General features: G+C 40.1%; 1 protein-coding gene across 1 annotated transcript; it reads left to right on the forward strand.

Moving 5' to 3' along the window:
* Positions 1-4,127: 4,127 nt before the first annotated feature.
* Positions 4,128-13,655, forward strand: LOC116352924 (tumor necrosis factor receptor superfamily member 14-like). The gene is made up of 8 exons (XM_031794708.1): positions 4,128-9,512; positions 11,671-11,791; positions 12,117-12,216; positions 12,311-12,436; positions 12,568-12,723; positions 12,884-12,971; positions 13,086-13,249; positions 13,605-13,655. The coding sequence occupies exons 2-8, from the start codon at positions 11,762-11,764 to the stop codon at positions 13,616-13,618; spliced, it is 678 nt and encodes a 225-aa protein (XP_031650568.1). The 5' UTR covers positions 4,128-9,512; positions 11,671-11,761; the 3' UTR covers positions 13,619-13,655.
* Positions 13,656-15,077: the final 1,422 nt, after the last annotated feature.

Raw genomic sequence — 15,077 nt, forward strand, 5'->3', positions numbered from 1 at the left:
CTTTGGTGTTATTCTGGCTACACTTTATGATGTGACACTAAGTTAGCTGTAGTTGGCTAGCTTGCAAGCAAGGGATAAGAACGTTGCCAGCCAGTATGGTATGAAACATTTAGAACGAATGACTGGAACCAACCTGTCCTTCACTACCTTCCTGGACATGTAGCTGGTCCAATTGGTTCTTCAGCCTCTGTGTCAATTCATCCTGCTGGTCTTAAGCAGTGAACAGCTCTCCTTCCTTTATGGACAGAGTTCTACACAAGGAACTCACTGTACAAATACAGTATTGATTGGGATTACATACAATAAGAGTCATCTGTTCAAAGTGTTTGTTTACAGCTATCCAATCCTGTCAGATCTACACCAGTCATAAGGGGGTAGGGGAAAGGGACTAGGGGCAGATTTGGTATTGGGGGCTCATCCTCCCAAAGTTTTGGTTCTACAGCTGTGTTTGATACTGTATCTCCATGAGAACACACCAGAATAGATCACATGATTCTTCCTGTCCTCCTCTAACTCATCAGTTGTTCATTGTTTCTCTCTACTTCTCATCTGTTCAGCAAGCTAGCTAAATTGCCGTAAATGTTTCATGCTTTTCGACCTGTCCCCAAATTAATATAATTGGTTGAGAGTTTGTTTTGATATTTCAACCTGCATGTTGTGATCGCATTTGGTGTGGGAGGACAAAATCAACATGCGGGCGATGGTGCACTCAGAAGCACGCGTGTGGTCTGGTAAGTTAGCTTCTAGTAACCTCTTTCCTTCAGGCTGCTTCTTCTTTGAACTTTATATGGCGGTTGACGGTGCATTACCACAACCGACTGGAGTGTGGGCCTCAGTTCATCTTCTAAATCACCCAGGTGGGTATATGCTCCTAAAAACCATGAGGAGATGGGAGAGGCAGGACTTGCAGCGTGTTGAGCATCACAAATAGAATCAACTTCTATTTTATTTAACTAGGCAAGTCAGTTAAGAACAAATAATTATTTACAATGACTGCCAAACCCTAACCCTGGGTCAATTGTGTGCCAACCTATGGGACTCCTAATCACGGCCGGTTGTGATACAGCCTGAAATCGAACCAGGGTCTGTAGTGATGCCCCTAGCACTGAGATGCAGCGTCTTAGACCACTGCGCCACTCAGGAGTTACACAGACGGTCGTGAGCAGTGTGGGTGCAATGATTGAATAACATGTATGTGTACATATATTTTGCAGTGCTCATGCACGTGACTTGTCCTGTCTGGTCAGCATGTTTAAAGCATTGCATTGCATCGCTGCCTCTAGCACAGCGATGCAATGCTTTAAACATGCTGACCAGACAGGACAAGTCACGTGCATGAGCACTGCAAAATATATGTACACATACATGTTATTCAATCATTGCACCCACACTGCTCACGACCGTGCCAATATATCCTCCAAACACCGGCTTCTCTGGCATTATCACTTAAATACACATTCTACAGACCCTGAGTATTCCCTACAATTTTACTTCGGCACCTAGAATAGTTTTTGCTTTAAAAGCCAATATGTATTTCAAATAGTGATTTGCACTGGGGGCATTTATTTGACCTTGGAACATGTTTTAAAACCCATATTTGTTGCAAATGTCCCTTAAATATGAAAAAAATTGCAATTATTTTTCATATCATGAATAAAAGGTTGACACTTTTCTATTATTAGGTTCCCGAAATTACTTTGTTACACTGATCTTAAAGTGAACGTAAAACTAGTCCAGGGCCCTACACTACTGCGATCAAATTGATTTATAAATCCCTTTTTACATCAGCCGACGTCAAAGTGTTGTACAGAAGCCCAGCCTAAAACTTCAAACAGAAAGCAATGCAGATGTCTAAGCACGATGGCTAGGAAAAACTCCCTAGAAAGGCCATAACCTAGGAAGAAACAGAGAGGAACAATGCTGAGGGGTGGCCAGTCCTCTTTTGGCAGTGCCGGGTGGAGATTATAACAGAACATGGCCAAGATGTTCATAGATGACCTGCAGGGTCAGATAATAATCACAGTGGTTGTAGAGGGTGCAACAGTCGGCACCTCAGGAGTAAATGTTAGTTGGCTTTTCATGGCCGATCATTCAGAGTTAGAGACAGCAGGAGGGGGAGACAGAGTCGAAAACAGCAGGTCCGGGACAAGGTAGCACGTCCGGTGAACAGGTCAGGGTTCCATCGCCGCAGGACCTGTCTGAAAATACCCCCGAACAGGGCGAAACAGGATATAACCCCACCCACTTTGCCAAAGCACAGCCCCCACACCAGTAGGGGGATATCTTCAACCACCAACCTACTACCCTGAGACAAGGCTGAGTATAGCCCATGAAGATCTCCCCTACGGCACGAACCCGAGGGGGCATCCAACCCGGACTGGAAGATCACATCAGTGACTCAACCCACGCACCCCTCCTAGGGACGGCATGAATTTATCACTGCTGAAGTGAAAAGTCATTGTCTCTTGGAGAATGCTGCCTTTTAGTTAGCTTTGCGACAGTATTAGAAATACATTTGTGTTCTTATTCTCCTCAATTAAGTTGGAAAATAGGATGATCGAGCAGCAGTGAGGGCTCAGTCAGAAGACTTCCAGTTTGGTGTGGCGCCATTTCCGTTTCAATTTTCTGGAAGCCTGCTTCAGAGCTTGGGTATTTTCTGTATACCAGGGAGCTAGTTTCTTATGACAAATGATTTTAGGGTTGCGACTGCATCTAGGGTATTGCTCAAGGTTAAATTGAGTTCCCCAGTTAGGTGGTTAACCGATTTTTGTACTCTGACATCCTTGGGTAGGTGGAGAGGGTCTGGAAGGGCAACTAGGAATCTTTGGGTTGTCTGAGAATTTATAGCACGGCTTTTGATGATCCTTGGTTGGGGTCCGACAAATCTGTCGTTCTGCTCCTGAACAGGCAGTTAACCCACTGTTCCCAGGCCGTCATTGAAAATAAGGATGTGTTCTTAACTGACTTGCCTGGTTAAATAAAGGTTAAAAAAAAATATTTAAAAAAAAAAATATATATATATATAGCTGACTTGAAACATTGTTAAAAGTATCAGGGCCATGGGACTTTCTCATGATGGAAAAATACAGAGAAGCATGAAGACAGGAACTGTTCAATGAGTTGGGAGGGGGGCACATTCAGAGCGGGGTGTTGCGAGAACAAGCGGTCTTTTGTTAGATAACAGGAGCCAGGTGCGAGATAACGGTATGGAGCATGAGAGCCTGGATGTTATTCACAAGCAAGTTACATCTATCAAAGAAGCGCCTGCAATAGGCTGAGCAAGTTTAAACCACGCCCAGTCTCTACTGTGATAGGCCAACAGACGGGTTGGAACTGTCTATTATTATTATTATTTTTTTTTAACCTTTATTTAACCAGGCAAGTCAGTTAAGAACAAATTCTTATTTTCAATGACGGCCTAGGAACAGTGGGTTAACTGCCTGTTCAGGGGCAGAACGACAGATTTGTACCTTGTCAGCTCAGGGATTTGAATTTGCAACCTTCCGGTTACTAGTCCAACGCTCTAACCACTAGGCTACCCTGCCGCTATCACAGTATAAAGAATACTGTTTTACATACGTCTTGTCAGTTCTGTTCTGCCCTGCGTGGTATTACAGTGAGCCCGTATATACGAAAGTTGCATTTGCCATTTATTACTTAGCTAATAAAAAATACATAGTATAAAATCGGTGACTCATTGTTATATTTATCCTGATACCAGATTCGAATTTACGCAACTCTAACAATCACTCCCCCTAACAGATGGGGCCAGAGACAATTACGCGATGCCGACATCTTTCTAGACGATTTACACGCTGAAGCTATGTTGTGCTTGGTGATCTCTGACTGTTTCATCCTAACATCGTTGGTGCCGACGTGGATAACAATATCCCTATCCTCGCCAGTTTTAGCTTTAGCCAGCACCATCTTCAGATTAGCCTGGACGTCGGTAGCCCTGCCCCCTTGTAAACAATGTATGATCGCTGGATGATTATTTTAAAGTGACTAGGGTTTTCAATTTGTCAGAGCTAATGGCGGGAGGCTTTGGCATCTCAGACCCCGTAACGAGTGGAGGAGAGACCAGAGAAGACACGGACTAGTTGCTTAATGGGGAGAACCGGTTTAAAGTTTGTCGGCTGAATGAGCGACACCGGTTGAGCATTTCCTCCCAGAAGCCATGAGAAAATTGTCAGGCTGCGGGGACCGTGCGAGGGGATTTTTACCACTATCTGTACTTATTGGTGGCAGACACGGTTTAATCCTTTCCTACACGTAAATTACTCTTGCCTAACGATTGCATCTGAAGCTGGACATGCAGCACGGCTATCCCCGCCATAAGGTGATCGTTATCCTGTATATTAAGAGTACAGCGACTGCAATTAGAAGGCATAATGTTACTACATAGCTTCGGCTGGTGGAGGTCGTGTAGAACACATGTCCGGGGTGAAAAAAGTCGAGCGAGGGGGAAATATAAAACAGTCATTAAAAAGTAAAAACCGTGAAGTTGGCAGGCAACAAACCACACCGCACGTAAAGAAGTCTACAACTTGTGACCGGAAATGACGCTGATGTAGCTTACTCGTTACGAAGCCTGAGGAATCAACTTAAAAAAAATAAAAAATCATAACAGATCAACAACTTACAACTTTGCTACATCATACAAAACGCAGGTATTAACAAAAAAATACTGAAACATACAACAAATCAATGACATAATAAAATATAAATAATTCTAGTGCAATTGTAATCACTGAACAAATCTCATAATGATTCATAAATGTTATTCTTGTTATTCACTAGGGTTAATGTTTTAATAAGTTACATTCAATCAAATGTGTAATTTTGGAATTTGTGTATAGTATTTGGCAACAAGAATAAATAAAAAAAACAATAATTTCAATGGTCTTGTTATCATTGCAATAGTAACATTATTATATCCTTTACGTCAAAAACATGGGTAGTGTTCATAATGGTAAAGTGTTCTGCAAGGTTTTCCCAAAATTCTGACACAAATTTACATTCAAAGAACAAGTGAGACAGATTCTCACCTTTTTCACAGAAAATGCAGATATCATCCATCAATAGCCACATTTGGATAACACAAAATATATCCATGTATTCTATGTCAAATGAAAGTGCACTTCCTTAAATTTGTTTGGTATACACTATTTGTAAGGCCTTAACCATGGTTTTTTTTCTCCCATCCCAGACAATGTCAGGAATAAACATGTTCCAGAAATATTCCTCTCTGTGTAACTTGGTTTTGTGAATGGAGAATTTGTCTTATATATTTATTACAACAAGATCTCAAGTAAACCCACGCCAATCTGAGTTCTGGATAAACTGTGTGAGCATTACCAAAGCTAAGATGAGTTTTCATTAGTGTAGTTAGACCACTGGTAACGGCTTTGATCACAGAAATAATCTCTGAAAGGTATTGGAAACTGTTTCAATGTTATAAATTGTTCATATGTAAGAATATTACCCGTTGTCAAACATCAAGAACAAAGTCAATATTCCTCTCATGCCAGCTGGGGTAGAACAATGATTTATTCCTTACAGTTATGTCTGAATTATTTCACAAAAGAGCTTTGTGGGGAAAAATTGTGCAGGAAACATTTCAGGCCATTAAAGCTTGTTGGTGAAACCTAGCCAATTTGGCGGGTGATCTTTTAGGAATATAATTACGTTTCAGTAAAAATGTAAGACCTCCCAACTTATTAAACACATTTGGAATGAAATACCATATTGAATCAGTATTGATCAAACATCTCTTCAACCAGTTAATCTTGATAGTATTATGTCAAAATCCAACACTTCCAGACTGCCTTCAGCTCTTTTATTAGAGGACTGACGGTTTTTAGTTTGACTTATTTTTCCAGATGAAGTCAAGAAAGGTCTTTTTGATCTCTTTACAAGTAGAAGGATTTACACATAAAGACAATGAGGGGTACACAAAACGAGACAGCCCTTCTGCCTTGGACAGAAGTACTCTCCCAAGTATAGAAAGATCTCTTTGTAGCCAATTATGAAATATATTCTTAATTTTAGGAGAAATTCAAATGTCTGACTACGTGGTGTTTTGACAGATGTATTCCTAAATATTTAACACAGTCCTTTACAGGAATATTTTCTATTTCTTTATCAGAGTCAAATAAATTTAAGATTTCACATTTTAGAAACATTCAGTTTTAATCCTGATGCAATAGAAAATTATATTTTAGCATTAAGGGCATGGGCGACCTGGTCTTTGTCTCTTTAAAAAAAAGAGTAGTATCATCAGCCAGTTGGGAAATTTGGATTTCTTTGTTAAATGGTTAAGCCGTACAGATTTGCATTATTCAGAATATCTAGAGATAGAAGTTCAACAACCAAAATTACTATAAATGGCGAAATTGGGCATCCCTGTCGTACACTTCTGTTGATACTGAATCTTTTGGACGTATTAAGGTTTAACACAGAACTATTTTATATCTTTGTAAAACATGCGAATGACTTCGACATAATTTTCACAGAATCCAAAAAGTTTAAGTGACCTAAAGAGATTCATCTTCAATTGTGTCAAAGGCTTTACAGAAGTCCAGAAATAAGACAAATGCATCTGAGTCCATTGCATCTTAATAATCTGGCCCTTCATAAATCCTGTTTGAGTCTCATTTATAATGGTATCTATTCCTTTTAATATTTTTAAATAAACCAGAGCAATCAATTAGTAATCAGTATTTAATAAAGTAATTGGTCTCCAATTGTCAATGAGAGAAGGGTCTTTATCGGGCTTCGGAATCAGTGAAATAAAGGCCCTGTTTCATAGTGGAGACCATTTCACCATTTCTAATGCAATCTTGAAACATGTTAAAAATAGGGTCTTCTAGTAACTCAAACTGTCTACAGAATTCAACTGACAGGTCATCCAGGCCAGGTGATTTCCCTTTTTTCATTGACACAGGTGAATCGCAAACTGAGTGGAAATCATCCTCAATTACAGGGACATTAATTCTGAATGTGGCAGATGTAGCTTTCCCAACCATCTTCCTGAAATTGTGAGTTGAAGGTTTCACAAAAATAATTTACAAATGTTATTGTAATGGGATCTTTGCATAAAACATTAATTTAGAGTGCAGTTATAGATTTTTTTGTAGTTTCTCTTTTCAAGTGCAAAAAAATGTCACTAGTGTTTCTTTCCCACTCTTCAATCCATTTTGCTCTTGACTTTACAAAGGCACCCTTTGCCAGGTCCGTGTAAAGTTGTTCTAATTCTAGTTGTAAAAACTTAAATACAGACTCTTCAACTTGAGTTTTCTAAAGAAAGGTAATCTGTCAAGCTTGCTCATCAACTCCTTTTCTCTAAGGTTCTTTAAGTGCATCAGCTCTTTGGCACGTTTAATGGCTACAACTCTGACTTTATATTTGAAAAATTGCCAAATACTTCCATGACCCAAGACTTTACTTGCAAAACAATTTGATGTTTCCAATGAGAGTAGGATCTTTAAGTGTGTTTAATAGCTTGCAAATGTTTTAGTAGCTTGCAAATTCAGGGAAATCAAGTGATCAGAAAAGGGAGCCAACTGATGATCTACATCTATAACAAAATGGGAGAAATTAGGAATAATCTATTCTAGATTTACGTGACATAGTTTTGTTGGTCCAGGTATAACCCTTTGTATCCGGATTGAAATAATGCCAGGCATCATCAACAGAGATCCTTGCATAATGTAGTGATGATATTGCAATTTTGAAGGCTTTGACTTGTTCTAGGAGGAAAACGATCAACAGATGCATCAGGTGTTTAATTAAAATCCCTTGAAATAATTAGAATAATTAGAAAATAATGCGTAAATCCTGTACTTTTCTGGTAAATTGGGTAAAAAGGGTCTTATTAGGAACATGTGAGTTATGTCCATATACATTACAGATGATGAAAATAACATTGTCAAGTTTAACAGTTACTATGACCCATCTCCCATCCTGTGAAGATGTGGATTCTAGAATGTCACCTTTAAACTTGTGAATGTGTCAGTGTCAAAACACCAGACTGATTTGATCCATGACTGAAATAGACCATATCTCCCCATTGTGATTTCCAAAATTTCAAATCACTTTCACCCGAAATGAGTTTCCTGCGTTTACAGTATAAAAATAAGGCTTTCCTTTTTGTAAGATCTCTCAAACCCCTAGCATTCAGACTAAGGATATTGAGTGAGTTGAAAACTACCTCCTGCATTTAAAAAAATAAATACAAAAATAACAAATTAGATAACAGAAGTGGTAATATGAACAATAAAACAGTGAACCTTGAGAGGGATTACTCCGACGGAAAATTACGCTCAACTGAGGTAGCGGTGGTTAACAGGAAAAATATGTTAATTTCCTTTTCTTTTTTTGGCAAGTGTTCATAGGTTAACTTAGTTCAAGCGGTACATTTACTCATGGCAGTACATTAACTGTACTCACAGTTCCAGTTCGGTTAATGTCAACAGAGTTACCCAGTAATCATTCTTTTTTCGATAAATGCGTGTGGGCCCTTGAACCCAGCCTTCTTTTCCTCTTGTCGTGCCTTGCCTTTTGTATAAGCGGCCACACTTTCTCCCTGGCAGCCTGATCCTGCGGTATCAGAGCCTCTTTGATGCGGAGCTTCTTCTCGTCCAGAAACGTGTTCCCCTTGGTCATTTTCCAGATTATGTCTCTGTAATGGCGCATAGTTAAGCGCAAAATGATATTGCGAGGGGGTCCATCATACCTTCGTTTCCCAAGTCGATCACGTCTCTTAGCTTGTCTTTGATGCACGGAGTCACCTTTCCCAGGATATTAATGACTGCTTCCCTAATATTCCTCTACCTCTTTTACACCTTGTATTTTCAGATTCCACCTGCGAGAGTACCTTTGAAGTTTAGCTACATTCTCACAGCTCATTATTTGGGGGTTGCAAGTTTCTAAAACTCATTCTCTTAGGAACGTTATATTTTCCTCGTTTTCGCTCACAATTTTGTGAAACTGACTGACAGTTACTGACAAATGATCGATCTTCTTTGATGTTTCTTCGGTGGCCCGCTCTGATGGACTCACTGGAGAACGTGGCGTCTTGTTTAGTGGACAGGGACTGGATTGCAGAGAAAAGTTCAGACATGGAACTGTCTTACTTTTTTCACCGGTGGATTTTTAACTGGAGTCTGAGGTGAAAAGGTCGCAGGAATTTCATCCTGGTCTGTTTTGTTCTTTCTCTTGCTTGAGCTCGCAGCATCTTGTGTATCCAAGATGCTGTGTGTCTTCTGTGAGGCTTGGATATTCCGTTTATTATTGTCTTTCTGTCGTGTTCTTCCAACTCAACTTGACAAAAACGAAATCTAAACTTATCCTATGCCGCTAAAACAAGTTGTAGTTAGTTTCTTTCAACAGTGATAACCAATGAAAGACTGTTAACCACCTAACCCTCAATGTTGCTTTGACAAGCGAGAGAACACGCCCTCAGAGCGACGCCATCTTGGACATCCTGAGGAATCTACTTCCAGACTGCGGTAATATAAATATTACGTATTTACGTAGAAATAACCTACTTTACATGTTCCGCGTTGTAGCATAACTTTAAGAATAATGTATTTTCATATTGATTAATGATTGTGTCATTTTACTACAACGAATAGACAGGCCTACGCTATGCTGTTTTCTCGCTTTCGTTTTCAACATACTGTTTGTTCTACCTCTGAATCTCCCGTAACTCCCTTCTGATTTTAAAAGTGCGCTGCTAAACTCACTCGGATTGTCACGGTTCTTGAAATATTAAACGCTATGGCCTTGTCATTATTCATTAATGCTTTCTTGTTTGTTTGCAACTGAATAAACGGACAAAATAATATAAGGAACACAACATCACATAATTGCCAGTCAGCAGCCCAGAAGGACTTTGCTCTGTTGTGGTGGTAGAATGCTTGCGAAACACACCAAACAGACCTGGGGCCTCATTTATAAACCGTGTGTATGTAAAAACAACTGACCCCAAAACATGCACACTTTTACTGCGGCACATAGAATAGTGTTTGCTCTAAAAGCCAGTATGTATTCCATATACAGTGAGTTTATTTGTGGTGAATAATGGGTGGAGTTAAAGGCCATCAAGGGAGTCATGCTGAGACCATGGTCTTTTTAAAAATGGAACCTTTATTTAACTATGCAAGTCAGTTAAGAACAAATTCTTATTTTCAATGACGGCCTAGGAACAGTGGGTTAACTGCCTGTTCAGGGGAAGAACGACAGATTTGTACCTTGTCAGCTCGGGGGTTTGAACTTGCAACCTTCCAGTTACTAGTCCAACATTCTAACCACTAGGCTACCCTGCTGTCTCTTTTGCAGATGAGCCCTGCATGAACATCAATCAACAACAATTACACTAAACATATCTTGTCAGCTTGGGGGTTTGAACTTGCAACCTTCCGGTTACTAGTCCAAAGCTCTAACCACTAACCACCACCCTGCCGTCTCTTTTGCAGATGAGCCCTGCATGAACATCAATCAACAACAATTACACTAAACATATCTATATACACCAATTACACAATACATGAAAAGCAAACACAAAAATCTACCTGATGATGATTTCAGCAACCATATTGATTAACTGTCAAGTATTGACCCATCAGTGCAGATGAGAATAGATCCTCAAAACAACATTTTATAAATAATTGACTAGGAAATAGATGCCCATGTAATTATTTTAAAATGCAAAGATTAACTAAATAGATTCTCTCTTCTAACTAATGGCAAATGATTGCATTTTGTTATTAACCTTATTGTTATGAATAAACCTGTCCATCATTTCCCCCCCATTTGCACACAATACTGGTCTACTTGCCTATTTTCAATGCTATACTTCACCAACTAGAAACTTTGCATAGGCATGGTCTAAAGTTTGTGGGAAGGTGAGCACATTTTCATGTCAAGTTCAGATTTTATAAATTACAATTTTTGTTTTAAAACTGTCACACGCAGGTTTTATGGTCCATTTTGTACATATTAACGGTTTATAAATAGCGGTTTTGAAAAATTCCGCATTAGTTGGACATTTTCTCAATCTAAAAGGCACAACCTAGATTGGAGCCAATGCCTTAAGTAGTTGAACATGTTATTACTTCAACCTCGTGAAAGTGACAAATTCACACGTTTTCATTTTCGTCAAAAACAATTCTATATCGGTTGAGGGCCTTTGAGTTGATATTTTGCACATGCGCAGTGCATGAGTCTGGCAAGCCAAAGTAGCCATGACATCGCCTACAATTGTGATCGAGGATTTCTATTGGTGAATCAGTTTGTCTGTCTTCATACTGTGCTGTCTTTGGTAGAATGGACTTTACTCAATGTACAAGGCTACTTCACCACAAGATGGCAGCATTCTCTAATAATTTGCCAATTTCTGTTTCACACTTCTCAGATGAGCTTATTACAAACTTTTTTCTGTGATTTAATTCGGCAAGATCATCATTTACAAAAATAAAGGTTATTTTTTATTATGATTCAGTAAACTTTTAGTCACCACCATCAATGTGAATAACTCAGGGGTAGCCAGCCAACGTACATTTCTATATTATATTTATTAACGGTGCAGTGTATGCAATATTTAAGCAGAATATAAGAGCTATTCTTACTATACAGTGCATGTACTAAAATACATTAAGTCAACAGGTCTGTTCATCTCAATACTTCAAAACTCCTAAACACGTCACAAATCTGGTACCTGGGTCTTTCCAGTGAGTTGGGGGAAGAATGAGGAACCATGGCACAGTTTGAAAGCCTGATATGGACTGTAAGAGAAACATTTCTGACTTGCACATTTTGTGGCTTTGAGTCTTTTTACTAGCCTTGTACGCCGTGAAACAGAATGTAAACTCATGAGATCAGGATGGTTTGTACGAGGCTCTTTTCACGCAACAGAAATTCCTGGCACCAAACAGTGTGCTCAATTCACAGTACGACACCACATTTACAAAAGCCAGTTTTAAAAATAGTTCTATATAATTACATATTTGAATAGTGAATATTTTAGTTAGGAAAATGAACTAGTTCTGTAAGTTTTATGAATACACATCAGTTTCAATTTGAGTGAAGTGTATTTCTTTCTCTACTTCCAGATAACTATTATATTGGTGCTTGAAAGCATCGGATCCTGTATTGCATGTGGTAGAGCTGAGTACAGAATAAGGGATGAATGTTGTCCCATGTGTTCACCAGGTAAGGACCCTCTCTTTACATCATATGATTCACCAGATGTCAATACATCATCAACACTAACAGAAAAACGTGACATTGATTCTCTCTTCCCCAGGAAATCGTGTACATAGGCATTGTACTGAATTCACCAGTACCAGCTGTGTGCCCTGTGTTGATTCTACTTTCCTTGATGAGCCCAATGATCTCATAAAATGCAAAGTGTGTACCAACTGTGATCCAGGTAAGAGTGGTCCTGTGTGTCTGTACTGAAACCCAGACACAAACACTGATATGTTACTCTATGCTGTTATGCTATGAGGATATGTCAGTTGTAATCTGCATCAGATAATAGATGCCATGTTTTCTCTCTAGGTTTGGGTTTGAAGGTAAAGCAGCCATGTAGACCTTCATCAGACACTGTCTGTGGGACACTGGAGGGGTTCTACTGTCTAGACCCAACTAAGGATGGTTGTAGAGCAGCCCAGAGACACAGCAGCTGTGAACCTGGTCAATACATCAGCCACACAGGTTGGTCTTCTGTCTCACTCATTATACTAATTGTGTTGTAATAATTCAATTGAGTCAAGTTGTTATCTTCAGTGCGAACAATCATTACAGTTTGTGGAATTAAAAATAAAGGGGGGAACAAATGGGATTTTCATTAATATTTCAAGATGTATTTCTGCAGGAACAACATCTACAGATACTGTGTGTGCTGACTGCCCTGGTAAAACTTATTCAGATGGATCATTAACATCTTGTCAACCACATACAGAGTAAGTGTGAACATGATTAGTTAGTTCAAAAGGTTATTCCCCTGAAGATAGAAATACATTAATATACTCAAATAGAAACTTTAAAAAACATACCTCTGTTTGTCTTTAACATAGATGTGAATTCTTGGAAATTGAACCAGGAACTCCTTGGTCGGATTCAGAATGTGGAGTATCCTCACTTCCCACAGCTGGAATCATAGCTGGTGTTCTGATAGGTGTTCTATTTTTCCTGACCATAGCTGGTGTTTGTTTATTTATGAGAAGAAGAAAAAACTTAGGTAAGATGACTGGAATTGTATTTGTACCATTCATTGTTTTTTAACCTTTATTTAACTAGGCAAGTCTGTTAAGAACTGGTGTGGTGTGGTGTGGGGGCTGTGCTTTGGCAAAGTGGGTGGGGTTATATCCTTCCTGTTTGGCCCTGTCCGGGGGTGTCCTCGGATGGGGCCACAGTGTCTCCTGACCCCTCCTGTCTCAGCCTCCAGTATTTATGCTGCAGTAGTTTATGTGTCGGGGGGCTGGGGTCAGTTTGTTATATCTGGAGTACTTCTCCTGTCCTATTCGGTGTCCTGTGTGAATCTAAGTGTGCGTTCTCTAATTCTCTCCTTCTCTCTTTCTTTCTCTCTCTCGGAGGACCTGAGCCCTAGGACCATGCCCCAGGACTACCTGACATGATGACTCCTTGCTGTCCCCAGTCCACCTGGCCATGCTGCTGTTCCAGTTTCAACTGACCTGAGCCCTAGGACCATGCCCCAGGACTACCTGACATGATGACTCCTTGCTGTCCCCAGTCTACCTGGCCATGCTGCTGCTCCAGTTTCAACTTCCACCTGACTGTGCTGCTGCTCTAGTTTCAACTGTTCTGCCTTATTATTATTCGACCATGCTGGTCATTTATGAACATTGAACATCTTGACCATGTTCTGTTATAATCTCCACCCGGCACAGCCAGAAGAGGACTGGCCACCCCACATAGCCTGGTTCCTCTCTAGGTTTCTTCCTAGGTATTGGCCTTTCTAGGGAGTTTTTCCTAGCCACCGTGCTTCTCCACCTGCATTGCTTGCTGTTTGGGGTTTTAGGCTGGGTTTCTGTACAGCACTTTGAGATATCAGCTGATGTACGAAGGGCTATATAAATAAATTTGATTTGATTTGAAGAACAAATTCTTATTTTCAATGACTGCCTAAGAACAGTGAGTTAACTGCCTGTTCAGGGGCAGAACGACAGATTTGTACCTGGTCAGCTCAGGGGTTTGAACTTGCAACCTTCCGGTTACTAGTCCAACTCTCTAACCACTAGGCTACCCTGCCGCTATCACAGTATAAAGAATACTGTTTTACATACGTCTTGTCAGTTCTGTTCTGCCCTGCGTGGTATTACAGTGAGCCCGTATATACGAAAGTTGCATTTGCCATTTATTACTTAGCTAATAAAAAATACATAGTATAAAATCGGTGACTCATTGTTATATTTATCCTGATACCAGATTCGAATTTACGCAACTCTAACAATCACTCCCCCTAACAGATGGGGCCAGAGACAATTACGCGATGCCGACATCTTTCTAGACGATTTACACGCTGAAGCTATGTTGTGCTTGGTGATCTCTGACTGTTTCATCCTAACATCGTTGGTGCCGACGTGGATAACAATATCCCTATCCTCGCCAGTTTTAGCTTTAGCCAGCACCATCTTCAGATTAGCCTGGACGTCGGTAGCCCTGCCCCCTTGTAAACAATGTATGATCGCTGGATGATTATTTTAAAGTGACTAGGGTTTTCAATTTGTCAGAGCTAATGGCGGGAGGCTTTGGCATCTCAGACCCCGTAACGAGTGGAGGAGAGACCAGAGAAGACACGGACTAGTTGCTTAATGGGGAGAACCGGTTTAAAGTTTGTCGGCTGAATGAGCGACACCGGTTGAGCATTTCCTCCCAGAAGCCATGAGAAAATTGTCAGGCTGCGGGGACCGTGCGAGGGGATTTTTACCACTATCTGTACTTATTGGTGGCAGACACGGTTTAATCCTTTCCTACACGTAAATTACTCTTGCCTAACGATTGCATCTGAAGCTGGACATGCAGCACGGCTATCCCCGCCATAAGGT

Source organism: Oncorhynchus kisutch, linkage group LG17, assembly GCF_002021735.2.
Source record: "Oncorhynchus kisutch isolate 150728-3 linkage group LG17, Okis_V2, whole genome shotgun sequence".
NCBI classification, from domain to species: domain Eukaryota; kingdom Metazoa; phylum Chordata; class Actinopteri; order Salmoniformes; family Salmonidae; genus Oncorhynchus; species Oncorhynchus kisutch.